Below are 17,852 nucleotides of genomic sequence, written 5' to 3'. Positions count from 1 at the left end.
GACCTGTTAGACCACCTTTAACAACATGCACACAGTGCCCCAGTTCGCTGTGTCTCCTCCATTTCTAGTTTCTGTGATTCGCTCCCAGCCTCTGCAGGAAGGACTCAAACCTAGGTCTCTTGACTTGGCTTCCAAAGCTGCCCCTAAAAGGTGACTTTTGGGGGGTGCCTGTTTAGTGCAGGCCTGTGAGATCTGTGCTCTGGGCAAGGCCCAGGCATCCTCTCTGCTTCCAAGTGCAACCCAAGGCATTGGCTGCAAGGTTTTGGAGCTGGCAACTTTAGAGGAGGCCTCTCTCCCCATACTCCATCTCAGCAGCTGAGTCTAACTGAGGTTCTTCTCCTAACAGCTCTTAGGCATGAGCTACTGAGAGCAGGAGGCAGGGTGACTGCAATGGAAGGCTGTAGAACGCTCCTTCTCTGGTTGGTCATCAGATCCAGAGTGGAAATAAGGTTAAGAATGTTAAATATGAGGGTAATTAATCACTGGGTGGGGTGAATTCTCCATCAGCTGGATTCTTTAAGTCAAGACTGGGTCTCTTTCTAGGAGATCGGCTCTAGGCCAAACCGGAGTTAGGGGCTCAATGAAGGACGCCCTGGGTGAGGCTCTCTGGCCTGTGTTCTGCAGAAGACCAGGCTAGGTGGGTTGTAATGGTCCCTTCTGGCTTCAAAATGTACCTGCTGCAGCTTTTGGGGCGAGGCGTAAGGCTCATTTCATTTGGCTGAGCCTTTGCCAGATGGTTCTAACCACTGGTGTAGCCTTTTCGTGACTGAATTTTCTGATTGATGAATAATCTTTTGTTTTACACGCCAAGGGGGCCCTGCAGTGACCGACACAGATCAAGCTGTCTGAGTGAATATAGACCCAGTGATCTGAATCTCTTATCTCCATCTCAATCTCACCTGCCTCTGTATGTGACCAAATATATAGTCCGTAGGATCTTTGCATTCAGTAGGCCAGAACCGTAGCCGAGAAAAATTTCTGTAACTCCATTGATCTCAGCAGAGCTACATGGATTCGCACCAGCTGAGGCTCCAGTGCATGCTTATGTAGCTTTTGTGAACTTGCTTTCTCAGTTGAACTCCTTGAAAATGTGGGGTTCGATTCCGCTCTCCCCTGTAGCACTCTGTTGACTCCTCTGCGGTCGAATGGGTGGAGCTGAGCGTGGTGTTCGGTCCAATCCTTGACTAGCCATTCAGAGCTGCATGTAATTTTTAACGTTCCCCTTCATCTCTGCCTCTTCCAGGTGCTTCTGAATTCCAGCATCTCTCAGCTCCGCCATGTGTGAAGAGGAGACCACTGCCTTGGTCTGCGACAATGGCTCTGGGCTGTGCAAGGCTGGTTTTGCCGGCGATGACGCCCCACGCGCTGTCTTCCCATCCATAGTGGGTCGCCCTCGTCACCAGGTTTGTGCAGTACCTCAATGGCAGTCGACCCCCCCCCCCATAAGACAATACTGTTGGCCTGCGCCAAGAGGCATGGGGAAGTCCCATTCAATCCAGGGGAATGCTGTATGGAAAATACTTGCATAATCGGGGCCGGGGTGGACTGAGTTGAGACGCTCTTTCATGTTCATCGCATGTTGGACTTGGACAATACCAGCCTGGTTGGTGACCCAGCCAATCCATCCTAATCGGGCCCTAAAATCTGATGAATTGTTGGCCAACTTTTATATTACAGTTCCATGTATCAAGGCTTGACATAGGATTAATAGGTGTTTTGATAAGTGGCTGATGAATTTTTTTATAGAGTCCAAGTGGTCAGTGGGTTGCTTATAGCCATCTATAACACGTTCTGCTGATGTGCTGATAACCATCGCTAGCTCATGCCTAAAACGTGGTTGTAACATCTCGGAGTCATGTATTAAACCTATATAAATGGAATCTTAATGTAAAGGTTGATAAGCCCATTGGGGCAGGGACTGTCTTTTGATTCCGTGTTTGTACAGCAATTAACACAACGGGGGTGGGTTTGTGACTAAGACTCCGATGGCAATACGACTAAGAGGAGTCAGGGCCCCGGGGTTCCCAGCATTGTGGCCGACTTTGGGCAAGAGGCTGAAGCCAACATTTTTCATAAGCAATGGCTGATGTTTGCATGCCCCAGTTCTTGAGGGCTGAGACGTCCCGGGAGGTGATCTGAAGAGGAGCTGAGCACCCGCAGCTCCCATTGGCTTCGGCTGGAGTGGCGGGTGGTCAGCACTTTGGAAAAAATCGGGCTTAAAGGGCCTTGAGTTGGGCCTCCAAAATGAGTGGGATGCTTCTGAAAATGTCTGTAACTGCTCCATGCCTCAATTTACCCCTCTCTAAAATGGGGCTGGTGCTGCCCTGCCTCCTAAGGAGTGTTGTGAGGCTTAATGAATGTTTGTAAAGCACTCTTAAACCCAAATTTATTCAGCTAGTCCAGCCCCTCCCGCTGAGACAGGATGAAGTCAACCTAGACCATCCCTGGCAGGTGTTTGTCCAACCTGTTCTTAAAAACCTTCAGTGACGGGGATTCCACAACCTCCCTAGGGAACCTGTTCCAGAGCTTAACTAAGATGGAAATGTCTCCTGTCCTATATGCTTCTAAATGCTTCAGGAGGATTGGATATTCCAGGGGATGCAGTTGAGGAGCAGGGAAGGGACCTGGGGTGCGGTTAGGGTTAGTACATTGGTCATCTGATCCCACTGGGGTTGATGATAACTCAGCGTCCAGACCCAGAATGTAAAAGGGGTAGGAGTGCTGGGGTTGCATACGAGAGCTGATTTTGAGGGGAAGAGCAAGGACTGTGAGCCTTTGGCCCGTGTGTTCATGAAAGCAAGGAGGATCCAGAAGGAAAGGCTCTGCCCAGTGCAAGCCCTTTAAGGAATTTAGTTGTAAATTACTTTATATGTGGTAAAACTAACTCTCAAAATGTGCATGTCAGCCTCTTCCAACTGAACACAGGTCACATAGTCTTTCCCACCCTCAATCCTTCCTTCGTGATCTCCCCCTGCTGCTCTTGACTTGGCTTAGATCATAAAATCTTTAAGGCAGGGAGTCAGCCCGTTCTTGTTCGTTAACAAGGTACTGTGCACCTGCCTGGCACTATAGAAGCAGGCCTCCATTCTGCGGCCACAGAACCTGCTGTTCGCCCCCTGCTCAGATGACATTCCTGGGCTATGTCCTGCTACTGTCTTTCTTGGCGTTATTGGTGTACAGGAATGTCTGGACAGACCCTGGGTATATGATCTCCTCCTGTCTGGAGCCAGAAGCTGACTTGAGACTGCCGTTGTCAGAGTGCTCCAGGGTCTGTTGCTCATGATATACAGGGCGTTCAGTCTTTCTGAAGCATTCAGTGTAGCCGATCGCTGGACTTTGCTTTACCACCTCCAGGGCAGGCTTTAGTCCTAGCTGAGAAAACCATCCCAGTGGTAGTGAAACTGGGTGAATCCTCGGTGGCCTGAAACGAAGATCGTGGACCAGGTTCTCCTCTGAAAGCCGCTGCTGATACAACGCCACGGGCTTCAGTGGAGTTACCGTGAATTTAAAGATGAGGGGTGGGACTGAGGGGGGACCTTCTGATCTTTCTTTTTAACGGGAGGGCAGTTTTCTAGGATGAGCAAGGTACGCTCTCCAGCCAGAGTCACATCCTGGGGGCTGTGTTGGCCTGGTAACCCAATCGGTGACAGTAGTAGCCTCAGCGTGTCTTTGTAAGATTGCTTGAACAATACGAAACTGGCCAGCCTGCAGCTGACGCAGAAAGCTGCAGCCCAAGCGCTGGGCAGAGGGCCAGCCGCCGTCAGCCTGCTGCTCCTGCTGGCGGGCTTGGCACACGGATTGGGTCAGGGTTTTACAGCTCTGAGATGGGAGTATCTATAGAGCTGCTGGTGCCCGGCGTTGCATCTTGCCCTGGGATCTGAGGGAAGAGGGCTTTTACCCCCAACGTTTGCAGAGTCAAAGCAGCTGCCTCTGATTGTTTAATCTACTTATTGTTACTTAGCTGTCACTGGCCTCAAAATGCTGCATAGGCATTTAACTAACCAACCCTCACAATGCCCCTGGGAAGCAGGTACCTATTATTATCCCCATTTTACAGATGGGAGCAAAGGAGAGAGAGACACATTGCACGCTAAGCCCAGGCTCTGACACCCAAGCCCCTTTTCCATCCACACAGGGCCGTCCTTACCCATACGCAAAGCACGCAGCTGCGTAGGGCACCAGGAAATTTGAGGCACCACATTTCCTGGTGCCCAGCGCAGCTGCGTGCTGCTCCAGCCCCTGCCCCGCCTCTTCCCCAGGGGCTCTGCCCCAGTCCTGCCTCTTGCCCCTCCCTGCTCCGCTCCAGCCCCACTCCATGCCTTCCCCAAGCCTCCACCCCTGAGGACAGCAGCAGGGCAGGGCCTACACTCACCGGCAGTGGGAAGTGCAGCGACCCGGCCCCAGCCGCGCCACCGGTGAGTGCTGGGGGGCGGTTTCTCTCTGCCCCTCAAGCCAGCCCCCCCATCTCCGTGCGGAGGCCTGGGGCACTGTGTAGGGCCCCAGAATAGCTAGGGATGGCCCTGTGTCCACACGTGTGATTGTGGTCCCGGGGGGGCCACACTGAGATTGCTCAATCAGGGCAAACTGCAAAGAATGGGGCAGACAATCCCCCGCACTGGTGGTTATTCTAATAATTAGATTCACCAAGCCAGCAACCAGACAGCTCCTACAGTACCTTACTGGTTACTCAGAAGCCAAAAATACAGTTCCCTTAAAACAATCCAACCTTGGGCTCCCACCCAGACAGCCAAGTCAAATATGATGAGCATTACTGAAAATCTTGTTCATTATATAAAAAGTTTGACCAATCCCAAAGGACCGGGCACATTACCCCCCAGGTCAATGAATATTTCAGATCTTACCCAAATACACGCTTACAGCCAATTCTTATGAACTAAACTAAAATTTATTAAAAAAGAAAAGAGAGAGGATAGGTAAAAAGATCATTATACATACAGGCTTGAATAAAATTCTTAGGTCAGTTTCATAGTAGAGTTGCAAAGAGTTCTTTCTGAATTAGTTCCATAGGTTCATAGAAGATCAGGGTTGGAAGGGACCTCAGGAGGTCATCTAGTCCAACCACCTGCTCAAAGCAGGCCCAATCCCCAATTTTTGCCCCAGATCCCTAAATGGTCCCCTCAAGGATTGAACTCACAACCCTGGGTTTAGCAGGCCAATGCTCAAACCACTGAGCTATCCCTCCCCCCTATAGTTATAGACATTGGGTTATAGTCCAATGTCCAATATCAGGGTGATCCAGACTGGAGCTGGACACCTTAGTCTTTCGACTGGCTCAGGTCAGCAGGTGTTCAGACTCTGTGCCCTAGGACTCTGCTGGGGTGGGCGTTCAGAGCCTGAGTCCCACTGTGACTTGGGTCCAACCCTGCCACTTTGCAGTGTGGATGCAGTTCAAGCTGCAGACCTGAGACAGAAGGTCTGCCTGGCACAGTACGGACGCGTTAGCACAGCTGTGAGACCCAAGTCCAGCAATTGTAAACCCAGGTTTATGATGCAGTGTGGACGCTCAAGAGCAGGCTTTGAAACACTGAGTCCGCAAGCCCGGGTCTGCAGATCTGAGTTTACAATGCAGTGTAGACAGACCCGTATGGATTAAATGGCAATGCCAAGACTCCATAACCAGTGGTAAGCCCTGACCCTGTTCTTTGCTTAACAGCAAAACTCCAATTGACCCCCATTGGGAGCAGGCCCGAGTCCAGTGTTAGAGATGAAGTTGGGACTCAGGACTTTCGAGTGCCCAGTCCCGTGTTCAGTCCGCTGCACCTTGCTGTCCCTGTGTCATTCTGCCAACGCCATGGAAAGTTTTTAATGTTGTTTCATTCCCATGTGTAAAAGCAACAAGATTGCTGCAAAAGAGGGGTGTTCTAAGGGCCAAATGTATCCCTGATGTAAATCCGTGGCAGGTAACTGATGAATTTGGCCATAAAAATGATTATTGATTGGGTCTCATTCTCAGCTGGGCTGTGCTGCTGTGAATCTGGAGTAACTCCAAAGCAGCTCCACGGATTCTGGACTAACCGGAGATCAGGATCTGGCCTTAAGCCATTTCTAAGGGCCTGATTCTGATACTGTTGCTGCTCCATGGAGGGAGGCCTACCTACACCGTGAATTTACCCCAAGTTCAGCCACTGGTACAGTGACATCAGTGTAGACAGGCCATGCTGCAATTTGCACTGGCACAGCTCACCCCAGTTTCAAGCAGGAATAAACTCCACAGGTGCAAATAGTGGCTGAATAACATGTTATTTGCACCTGTGGAGTTTATTCCTGCTTGAAACTGGGGTGAGCTGTGCCAGTGCACATTGCAGCATGGCCTGTCTACACTGATGTCACTGTACCAGTGGCTGGGAATAGTCTCATTAGAACCCATTAGTTTGGCCCTAAGGTCGGACTGAATGAAGACTGAGCAAGAACCTCAGGTTTTGCCCAATATTTCTGCTGCCAATGATGGTAAGATAAATAGGCGTATGGATCAGTGTGCGTATCTGAGCCACTGGACAGTTTTCTTCTGCCCCATGGAGGTGAGCTTGACTGTTAACATCTCCCTTGTTGTTTTCTAGGGTGTGATGGTGGGTATGGGCCAGAAAGACAGCTACGTAGGGGACGAGGCTCAAAGCAAGAGAGGAATCCTTACTCTCAAGTACCCCATCGAACATGGCATCATCACCAACTGGGACGACATGGAGAAGGTAGGGCAGGGAGCTCTTGTTCTCCTTTGGACTCAATTGGCCAAAAAAACCACCAAACTTTCTCCACTGTTATTTTTCAAATGGTTTTGATCATTTGCCCCCATTTGCCTTTAAGAATCCCACTCCTCTGGGGAGTCAAATAGAAAAACCAGTGAGCCAGCCAAGGATTCTTTTAATTTTCCTTTCCTAAGTTCAAAACGTGCTCGCGTCACTCGCTGGAGATGGTGTTGCAAGTCCCCTGTCTGTGCCTGATCTCAGGGGATGAGTTTAACGGCCCCCGCTAGGGAGGCTGGCTCTTTGGCTCAAGGTGCAGCAGCTCACGCTTTTGGCTCTGGGGGTTCCCAGCGTGTTGGCCAATGACTGTGGCGGTGACAGTTGTGTGAATTTTTTATTGTTGGGTCCAACACCGAATTCTTTACATTGTACATCAGCTGTGGCCAATGCAGGAGTGTTTTCTACAGCGTTTACATAACAGCCTCCACTGTGGGTCGTCAGCAAGGGTTGGGTCCTTTACCCTTTATCTCCAAACCACAGGCCTCTCCCGCTTGAGCTAAAGGAATGACTCCATCAGTTGCTCACGGTAATAGGCTGTTATCTGCCATGGGGGCCAGCCATTAGAGGGGGACATGGCACACTTAACAGGTGTATTACACAGATGCTATAACAATGGCAGCTACAGAAACCCCTCTAATTTTCAGGGCTTTGTCCAGTCTACTGCCCCATTCATTGGGGAGATGACTTTACAGCCTCAGGAAGTGTTTCCTGAGGTACAGCCAGTATTCCCCTTTGCTTAACGTCCTCTTATCTCTCTTAGCTATTCCCCCCGAACCATCCTAATCAATCCCTCTCATTCCATGTGGCTTACACACCCGATGGATGGTCACTTCCCCTCCTTCCCACTGCAGACCCCAGCTTGTATTTTAGCCCAGCTGTACAAATTCAGTTCCCTTTTATCATAAATCAAGCCCTCAGTTTTAATCTCAGATCTGGGTGGGTGGATGGAGGTAGGACTGGGCCCCAAAATCTGACTCTTTGCTTCACTCCCGTGCAGCTGTCTTTGTGGCTGCATTCTAGCTGCAGTTTAATTCTGGGCTGAAGGGGTTAATGTGGATGAGTCTGGATTTTCCAGCTCAGGCCTGTTTCTAGACTGAAGTCTGGTCCATGCTGTGGCTTTACCCCGATTCCAGTCACCAGCATAGCTACACTGCTGCCAAACTGGTGTGGACGGGGCAAAGCCACCAGTCACATTTACATCTGCTCCAAGCTGGGGTAAGCTGTGCCAGTGCAAGTTTCAGTTTAGCCATTGTACACGAGGAGTTTGCCCGGGTGCTGCTGCAGTGATGGCTGAAACGAGTGCGAATCCCCAGTGCAGACAGGCCCATTTCCGTTCCCTCCATGGAGCCAGTTAGAGGAACTGATCCTTCAGCATGGAGTCTGAGCTACCGTTGTCGTTTTGTCTCCTAGATCTGGCACCACTCTTTCTACAATGAATTACGAGTGGCTCCGGAAGAACACCCCACCCTTCTCACAGAAGCGCCCCTGAACCCCAAGGCGAACCGCGAGAAGATGACCCAGGTAAAACATCAACTTCCTGGAACGTTCCCTCCATTAGTCTCATGGTAGGCACTGTCCCATCCGGAGGGAAATCTAACCAGACTGTATACTGGTGCTCTTCTGGAGTCCCCGAAACATCTTTAGTGTGTTGGGATCTGAGAAGCTAGATACATAGTTGAAGAGCTTTGCTTTAGCTGCCTGATGTCCAGCCTTTGCTGATATCATTGGTGGATAAAAATGGTCCACAACTGGTTAGATGGCAAACGCCAACTCGATCCCCTCTCGGAAGGTGTCTGGAGAAATACAGCTGAGCTGTGGGAGGTGCTGGTCCATCTGTAGAATGGGATGCCCTTAGAACTTGCTCTTAGCTATGGGTGATGTCCCCTGTCCACACTTCGCGGAGATATCCATAACTAGCAGATCAGGAACCCAGAGGTTCTGCTGTTGCAGTGGATGATGTAATTCTCTATTTACCCAGCTGAGCCCCAGCCCAGATAGCGGTTGAAGAGTTTGGATACCGAAAACTCAACCTACGTTCACTGGGCTTTTGTGTGCATTGTGGGACCCAACCGCCCCAGGTGTTTCTTAACATTTGAATGGGTATTCTTTTCAGATCATGTTTGAAACCTTTAACGTCCCCGCCATGTACGTTGCAATCCAAGCTGTGTTGTCCCTCTATGCGTCTGGCCGTACTACTGGTGAGTAATTCTCTTCCCTCCTCTGCCACGGATGACGCGTAGGTGCTGTTGGCTTGATTTTGCAGAAGTGCTGGACACCCACAATTCTCCCCGAATTCAATGGGAGCTGCATTTTCTCAGGACAGTTTAAATCCACTACTGGGTAGACACCCAAACTATTGGTCCGCCTAAATCCTGCTCTTTTGGGGAGCAACTCTGAGATGGAGCAGGGACGCTGGCAGCTGTGTCCCCTACAATGGATCTCCTGATGGCACAGAGTAAGCGTTCTCATAGGAGACCAGGGGGCCTCAGTGCAGCGTACATTGCTGCTCCTCCCGGCAAGAGCACACTATGGCCTAAGCTGCCCCTGGCTGGAACTTGTTAGTGACGGTAGGGTCTGTGCTAGCCAGCTGGGAGGGCAGAGGCAGGCAAACCCTTCCGTTTGAACACGTCCCCTGGGTGTACAGGCTGGCACGCTTGCCAGGGATATCTATCCATGCATCACAAAGTTATTCTAACTTCCTGCTACCATCTCCCTCTTTTACATACCGGAGCAGAGGATTTAGCCCTGCTGGGGGCAAAAGTATTTTAAATTAAATGACCCTCTCTTTGCCAATCTAAGTTATTTAGAGAGGTAGAGATCTCGGGGCCTCACACACTTTAACATATTTATACTCATATGCCCCTGTGAGGCAGGGCAGTGCTGTTATTCCCATGGTACAGATGGGGAACTGAGGCACAGAATGATTTGTTCAAGGTCACACAGGAAGGCTGTGGTGGAACAGGGATTTGAACGTGGGTTTCCCATGTCCTGTGCTAGCGCCCCAACCACTGGACCATACTTCCTCCCCGAAGAGCTCAGCTTGTTGTGAGGAGTGGAATTATTATGTTAATAACCGATGCACGTGTTTCTCTTTGCTCACTGCACGTAAGAGAGACGCAGGGCCAGCAGATCCACAGACCCTCTCTTAACTCCGCTCTTTCCATTGTCTCCAGGTATCGTTCTGGACTCCGGGGATGGTGTCACTCACAACGTCCCCATCTATGAAGGATATGCTCTGCCCCATGCGATCATGCGTCTCGATCTGGCTGGTCGCGATCTTACGGACTACCTCATGAAGATCCTCACGGAGAGAGGCTACTCTTTCGTCACCACTGGTACGAAGGGGAGCTTTTGGTCTGGTCTCTGTGGGTTCAGCACAGTGACCTGGGGGTGCGGAGACAGGCTAATGAGTGCCAAGTGGGTAAACTCAGCTTTTTGAGCCAATGGATCCCTCGAGCACTGTGGAAAGAAGGTGCCCTGGTATCTAGAGGGAGTGGGGAAGATTCTGATCACGAGGCGGCATGAGGCAACAGGGGTGGCATTTAATGAGGCGCTAGAGGGTGACGTGAGGCTTGTGATTGGGGGGGCAAAAGGAGGGCATAGATGGGGAACAATATTTAATGATGACACCGTTCTCTGCTGGCAGAGGTCACATCTCATGACACCAGGCCAGACTAAATTCATAAAGTTTAAGGCCAGAAGGGATCATCTAGTCTGACCTTCTGTATATCACAGACCATTCAGTCGTCTCCAGGTACCCCTGTATTGAGCCCAGTAACTTGTGTTTGGTTAAAGCATCTTCCAGAAAGGCATCTAGGCTTGATTTGCAGACCCCAAGGGACAGAGAATCCACCACTTCCCTGGGTAGCTTGTTTCCCTTGTTAATCAACTCTCACGGTTAAATGAAAATGGGCCCCGTAGTTCTGACAGCTCTGCTCCACCACTGCTTGGTGCCCCCCACCCTCGGCCCAGTGGAACAGAGACTGTGTCCGAGCTGTGAAGCTAACAGTGCTTGCTCCTGCCTTCCACAGCCGAACGAGAAATCGTGCGCGACATCAAGGAGAAGCTGTGCTATGTGGCCCTGGACTTCGAAAACGAGATGGCCACAGCTGCCTCTTCCTCCTCCCTAGAGAAGAGCTACGAGCTGCCTGATGGTCAGGTCATCACCATCGGCAATGAGCGTTTCCGTTGCCCGGAAACCCTCTTCCAACCGTCCTTCATTGGTGAGGGTCCATTCAATCCCAGCCCCTTTTCATGTAAAGATTCTGCAACTTTCAGATCTGGATCCAGAGCGTAAGGCTGTTTGGATCTGATGGGTTGGGTAGAGCCCATTTCTAAATATATTAACTGATATGGCAGGAGAGGGGGAAAGGGAGGGTAGGTTCATAGAATCATAGAATATCAGGGTTGGAAGAGACCTCAGGAGGTCATCTAGTCCAACCCCCTGCTCAAAGCAGGACCAACACCAACTAAATCATCCCAGCCAGGGCTTTGTCAAGCCTGACCTTAAAAACCTCTAAGGAAGGAGATTCCACCATCTCCCTAGGTAACCCATTCCAGTGCTTCACTACCCTCCTAGTGGTTGGTTGGGTTATTTATTTTTTCCGTCTGTTTAAATACTGGGACAGATGGGATGGGGATATACTAGTAACATCTTCCCCCACCCTTCTACATTCCATATTTTCCACAGTGGGACTCTCTCTTGTAAATGCTTGAGGCAAATTTAAGAGGGTGCAATTCCTCAGGTGATCATGGTTTGTTTTCTCTTCTAATTGCCATGAATAGGAGAAAAGGAGGAGAGCCAGACTCTGCTTGGTTATGTGGGTTCAAGGCAGCTGTCACTGAAAGCTTCACTGGTGTACATGAGAGCAGAGCTTGGCCTTTGGATTTAATTAGAACCTCTCAGCCTGGGGATAGAAGATGCAGCCATGGCTCCACAATAGACAGTGCATATATATTATTTGTATTGCTGTGGTGCCCAGGTGCTAGGTGCTGTACAAATGCCAAACCAAAAAACAGTCCCTAAAGAGTTCTCAATCTAAGTACAGGGGCTGGATTTGCTGCTTGACCCTAGGGCAGTCTGTCACTTATATAAAGTACTGATCACGGTAGTAACTATTCATAGGCCTGTGTGAAGCAACCACCCCACTAGCTAGGTGCACATGAAGATTCAGGTTATAAGGGAAAAAGGTTATGTATGCACTGATGTCCTGATGCACCTCCCATTGCAATCAATGGAGCAACCCCCACGGACTCCAGAGGGAGACGGACCAGGCTTGGAAGGAGGAAAGGTGCTGGTGAGTAGTAATACAACACTGATCATATGCTGCTTCCCCGCAGGCATGGAGTCTGCTGGAATTCACGAGACCACCTACAACTCCATCATGAAGTGCGACATCGACATTCGTAAGGATCTGTATGCCAACAACGTCCTTTCCGGGGGCACCACCATGTACCCTGGGATCGCGGACAGGATGCAAAAGGAAATCACAGCCTTGGCTCCCAGCACAATGAAGATTAAAGTACGTCTTAGTTCTTGGCTGCTGTGCTTTTCTCTCCCTACACCAGCGGTTCTCAAACTGAGGGTCAGGACCCCAAAGTGGGTTGCAACTCCGTTTTAATGGGGTCGCCAGGGCTGGCATTAGACTTGCTGGGCCCTGCTGCCTGGCGCCAAAGCCGAAGTCTGAGGGTTTCAGCCCTGGATGGTCGGGCTCAGGATACAGGCTCCCTGCATGGGGCCGTGGTGCTTTGGCTTTGTCCCCTCCCCCCCCGGCCCCGCCCATGGCGGTAGGGCTCGGGCAGGCTCAGGCTTCGGTCCCCACTTCTGGGGTCGTGTAGTAATTTTTGTTCCCAGAACGGGGTCGCGGTGCAATGAAGTTTGAGAACCCCTGCCCTACACGCACTATCTATAACCTGATCACGCAGAGTTACTTCAGAAAACGTTTGGCTGTAAAACTTTTCCCAGTGAGAGTAAATCAAAATATCCATGTAGAGCCTTTGTTTTCCCACATTTAGAAGGTCGTCCGGATGACCAGCATTTCACATCCATAGTTTGATCCCCTTTGTTCCATTAACTCACACAACTGAGCATGACCCTCCACTACCTAGGCAGAAGTCACCTTTTAATAACAAAGTAGGACTGTTCTGTGACTCTTTTTCACACAAACTTTCCACTGTGCTCAGTATTGCAGAGCCATGCAGTGCATAGTTTGGCCGAAAAGTTTCTAACTCCAGAAAGCTGCTTGTTAATACTACAGGGGAAGATTTAATATAAAGCAAAGAAGGGACTTGGAATGGGATTTATTATTATTTATGAATGGTCTTACCAGAGCACCTAGAAGCCCCAGTCATTTGGCCTAATCTTGGTTATTGGGTTTGGTGTGTGGGTGCTGGGTGGTGTTGGTAGCCTGTAATATACAGAGGGTCAGACTAGATGACCTGGTGGTCCCTTCTGGCCTTCAACTCTATGGACCAGGACCCACTTTGCTAGGGGCAGTACAAATATGGACAAAAACTCCCTGTCCCAAAGAACCTGTGCTCCTAAATCCCTTAGGAACTTTAAAAAATGTCTCCTATAGCTTATAAGGAGAAGTAATTCCCTACCACTGATTCCAAGTCAGCACGTGCAGTAACCAAAACTGGTTTGCTTTTTATGGGTCCAATCCTGTGAGGTGGAGCATGTCGTTAGGGCCTGATCCAAAGCCAGGTGGAGTCACTGGAAAGACTCCCATTGATTTCAATGGCCTTTGGATCAGACCTTCCCCTTGCATTCAGCTCAAAGGGAATGCAGGGTGCTCGGCACTTTGCAGGGTCAGACCTGTCTGTCCAAGGCCATGTCTACACTACAACTCTGGTTGTAGGTGTGCTGCGGTAGTGTGGATGCTTCCCACACTGACGGAAGGGGTTTTTCTGTCACTGTAGTTAATCCATCTCTCCGAGAGGCTGTGGGTAGGTTGACGGAAAAATTCTTCCAGCAACCTAGCTGCGTCTCCACTGTGGGTTAGTTCGACCTAACTATGGTGCTCAGGGTGTGAAATTTTTCACAGCCCCAAGCGACGTAGCTAGGTCAATCTAATTTTTAAGAGTAGACCAGCTCTTAGTCTGTGTGCCTAGGGGTCCGTACCATAACTGGCTTGTGGAAGTGCGCAACCTTGTTTCACCGGATCCTGTCTGCAATTGTTTCGACAGATCATCGCCCCCCCTGAACGTAAATACTCCGTCTGGATCGGAGGCTCCATCCTGGCCTCTCTCTCCACCTTCCAGCAGATGTGGATCAGCAAACCAGAATACGACGAGGCTGGCCCTTCCATTGTCCACAGGAAGTGCTTCTAAGAACAGAGCACCCATTCTTCAGGACCTCGGGTGCTTCCTGGTTCCTTCTCTCCCTTTGCAATTATTTCTAACCCTTTAAAACGCATTAAAACTTTTTTTCACGCCTTCCCTGCATGTGGTGCTTTGTTCCCTGCCTTCCCAGTAGGCTGTGGGCCTGCAGTTCAATGGGTGATCTTCTTTGTATGATGGGGGTGGGGGGGTTTTAAAGCTGCGATCGGAGAATAAGAATGAGCGAACAGCTGCAGGATCTGGCATCCTTGGCGCAGGCCAGAGCCCCAGTTCAGCCGCGCACAATTGCCTTGTAGCATTGTTTGTGCAGCCCTTTGAAGAATTACCTGTTTATCATGATAATACTCCTTTCAGAATCGGCCCATGTCTCCCATTCAGCCTCTTTCTGATGAGGGTGTAATTTCCATATCAAAGTTTGCATGGGTGGTGGTGGGGATTCGTAAGGGTCCTTCTAGGGCAGTATTCCTCAACTGGGAGGTAGGCCCACCTAGGAAGGAGGACAGAGCCCAATTTGGGAGTGGGGGAGACGTCATGGGCCAAAGAAAGTGGGAGGAGGGAAAACTGAGTGAGTGATTGTACTCCTAACTTTCCCTCCCTCAGCAAACTTAGCAGCAGCAGGTGAAACAAACTTCCTTAGGAGGATGTAGGAGGGCTACCAGGGAAGGGGATGGCGGGAAGATTGGTGAGGGGAGCAGGGTTTGACATCAGGAAAAGTGGATGGGACTGGGGAGGTGGGACGGAGGGACCCAGGGAAGGGGAACAAGAAAGAAATGAAAATAAAAGGGAATTTAAAATATATTCGTGATACAGAGCAGCATAGGTGCTGGAACTGGGGGAGTTGGGGGTGCTGCCCCACCCCCTGGCTTGAAGTGGTTTCCATTTTATACACTGTTTACAGTTTGGTTCAATGGCTCTTAGCACCCCCACTATACAAATTGTTCCTGCCCCCCTGCAGAGCAGAAAAAACAGGGACAAAAGGAGGTGATGGGGGAGGGCGAGAAAAGGACAGGAAGGCAAGAGAGTTCTCTGTGCAAGCCCGGGTTTTCAAAAAGGATTATTCTTCCCCCCACCCCCAATTTTCACCCTACTTTTGTATCATTCAAATATATACAAAATAACTTGTTTTATTAGGAAAATACCACACAATGCATGCGCCATATGTATTACGAGAATACACTCGTCTGTGTGTGTCTATGCAAAGCTGCCTGTGGAAGCAAGGCTAGAAGATACACACAATAAACAAACAGGCACGCACGCAAGCCCTGAAGTGCCTGCACATCTGAACGTACTGACGACCGTGACGCCCACCCCAGACACATTTCAAGCTGTTAGCAGGGAACGGTTTAAAGATCTGACCCACTAAAAAGGGAAGAAAACGAAAATCTGTATCAGAGTGCGTTTCGGAACACAAGGAAGGATTCGAAAGTTTTTAAAAAACAAAACCAGGAAAAAAGGATGAAGTTGACTGTATGCGTGGCAAATGGTGTGGCCCAGTTATTAAATGTAAATATTTATAGGCTCAGTCTACAGCAGTAAACTGTTTGTTCAAATGAAAAGGTTTATTTGGGGATTAGAGAGAGATTGTTTTCTTAAATTCAGAGGTGGCCTTGTATTCTGAGTTCTGGTTTAGTTCTGCAGCAAACCACATTAAATTCCATTCATCAAAGCATTCATCCACTGAATACTTTCCCCCCTGTCCTTTCGTCCACCAAAATAAACCCCAATATTTACCCAGAAAAATTAAGAGTTTTTTTTCCACCAATTTTCACCTGTTTTGTTGTAGTAATAAACCCCGATAAATTCCTGGGGAAAATTAAATAAAATAAAAACTGAAAAGGAAGAGCCCTACCTATGTGCCATGCTCTGATGTCGAGGGTCCACAGCCCGGAGCACGGAAGAGATGCCTAACAGGGCTGGTAGGAAATCTTCCCCCAGAACTTTCTGATGGGGAAATTGAGTTTTTGGCAAAACAAAACTTTTTGTGGAAGGTGTCTGCGGTCCTTATTTTTCTTCGGAGAAACCAAACACCTGAAAATCTTCAGCTAAAAACATTTTGGATTTCAGCGATTTTTTTTTTTTTTTTTTTTTGGTCAAAAAAAAATCAAAGTTTTCAGTTGAAGATTTCAACAAAAAATATTTTTGTTGAAATTTTCCACTGAAACACCTTCTGTCTCCCCACCCCCACGTTCCAATCAGCTCTAGCACCTAGAGGTGGTCCAACCAAAGGAAGAGCTGGGAACCTCTGCTCTAGGGAGCAACATTGAAGCAGGGTCTGTCTGAACTTCCTAGGCCAGCTCTTGGGCACGTGTAAATGGGAACTGCTCCATTACACTGACCAAACAGAGTGCACAAGCTCTTCAGGTCCGGTTGCCAGGTTTTCGGTTTTCAACCAGAACGCCTGATCAAAAAGGGACCCTGGCGGCTGTGCCGACTGGGCCGTCAAAAGTCCGGTTGGCGGCACAGCGGGGGCATGGGGATAAGGCAGACTTCCTGCCTGCCCTAGCACCGCACGGCTCCTGGAAGCAGCCGACAAGTCCTTGCGGCCCCTAGGTGCCAGGGAGCCACCCTGGCTGCCCATGCGCCTAGGGCAGGGATGGGCAAACTATGGCCCACGGGCTGCTTCCGGTCCGTCAGATGTTTTTATCCGGCCCTCGAGCTCCCACCGGGGAGCAGGGCCGGGGGCTTGCCCCCCTCCACCCGTCCGGCGCTCCCCAGCCCGACTCACAATTCCCTTGATGAGCACCGTCTTCTGGCACGCAGAGCCAACCGGTGCAGGTGCGACTTCACCGTGCTGTTTCTGGGATTGGAACCCCAGCCCACATGGCAGCACGCCCAATCCCCTCCTGGTCTCCTATGGCCCCACCCTCCAGAGCCTCAAAACTGCCCAGGGGCCACACCCGTCCCAGCTAGGGTGCCTCGGTCCAGCGCTGTGTCTGGTATGGCCGCCTTGGTGTCATTGCTGGTGGAATCCCTAGGAGTCCCCGGTCCTGCCCCTGTAGAGCCCACCCCATGAGTCCCCCTTCCTCCCACCTCAGTAACATCCCTTATACAGCTTCCCCCATGCTACAGCCCACAAAGTCCCCCTCCATCACCGGGCATTCATGACCTGCCATACAATTTCCTTACCCAGATGTGGCCCTCAGGCCAAAACGTTTGCCCACCCCTGGCCTAGGGGCTGCATGGACCTGGTGGCTGCTTCGTGGGAGCCGCCGCTGGGACCCCGCAACAAGAACCTCCTCCTGCACCCCAAGCCCATGCCACAGCCCAGAGTCCCCTCCTGCACCCACACTCCTGGAGCCCGCGCGCACCCCCCTGCCCCAGCCCTGAACCCCTTCCTGCACCCAAACTTCTCATCCCTTGCCCCACCCAGAGCCCGCTTGTCCTTGTTGAACCTCATCAGATTTCTTTTGGCCCAATCCTCTAACTTGTCGAGGTCCCTCTGTGTCCTATCCCTACCCTCCAGCGTATCTACTTCTCCTCCCAGGTTAGAGTCATCTGCAAACTTGCTGAGGGTGCAGTCCACGCCATCCTCCATTTATGAAGATATTGAACAAAATCGGCCCGAGGACCGACCCTTGGGGCACTCCGCTTGATACCGGCTGCCAACGAGACATGGAGCCATTGATCACGACCCGTTGAGCCCGACAATCTAGCCAACTTTCTACCCACCTTATCGTCCATCCATCCAGCCCAGACTTCTTTGGCTTGCTGGCAAGAACGCCGTGGGAGACCGTGTCGAAAGCTTTGCTA

The 17,852-nt window shown here is 50.4% G+C and overlaps 2 protein-coding genes across 3 annotated transcripts in view; both read left to right on the top strand.

Moving 5' to 3' along the window:
* Positions 1–1,376, top strand: part of LOC102946719 (STAM binding protein) — a 49,847-nt gene extending 48,471 nt beyond the window's left edge. For both annotated transcript variants that reach the window (XR_006287516.1, XR_006287515.1), the window contains exon 12: positions 1,244–1,376. The gene's annotated coding sequence lies outside the window, so the exon portion shown is untranslated. The remainder of the gene's footprint in view (positions 1–1,243) is intronic.
* On the top strand, positions 1,271–14,201 carry ACTG2 (actin gamma 2, smooth muscle). Its single transcript, XM_007067443.4, has 8 exons — positions 1,271–1,403; positions 6,579–6,707; positions 8,172–8,282; positions 8,875–8,959; positions 9,935–10,096; positions 10,793–10,984; positions 12,102–12,283; positions 13,950–14,201. Exons 1-8 carry the CDS (start codon positions 1,278–1,280, stop codon positions 14,091–14,093), a joined length of 1,131 nt encoding a protein of 376 aa, XP_007067505.1. The 5' UTR covers positions 1,271–1,277; the 3' UTR covers positions 14,094–14,201.
* The last annotated feature ends 3,651 nt before the right edge of the window (positions 14,202–17,852 follow it).

This window comes from Chelonia mydas, chromosome 26 (assembly GCF_015237465.2).
Source record: "Chelonia mydas isolate rCheMyd1 chromosome 26, rCheMyd1.pri.v2, whole genome shotgun sequence".
NCBI classification, from domain to species: domain Eukaryota; kingdom Metazoa; phylum Chordata; order Testudines; family Cheloniidae; genus Chelonia; species Chelonia mydas.
The sequence above is the reverse complement of the archived record's forward strand: the minus strand, read 5'-3'. Positions and strand labels throughout refer to the sequence as shown.

Excerpts from the sequence above, each read along its gene's own strand:
- ACTG2 (XM_007067443.4), top strand. The coding sequence starts at position 1,278 with ATGTGTGAAGAGGAGACCACTGCCTTGGTCTGCGACAATGGCTCTGGG. Across the intron at positions 6,708-8,171 it reads ACTGGGACGACATGGAGAAG|ATCTGGCACCACTCTTTCTA; the intron begins GTAGGGCAGGGA and ends TTTGTCTCCTAG. Across the intron at positions 8,283-8,874 it reads ACCGCGAGAAGATGACCCAG|ATCATGTTTGAAACCTTTAA; the intron begins GTAAAACATCAA and ends TATTCTTTTCAG.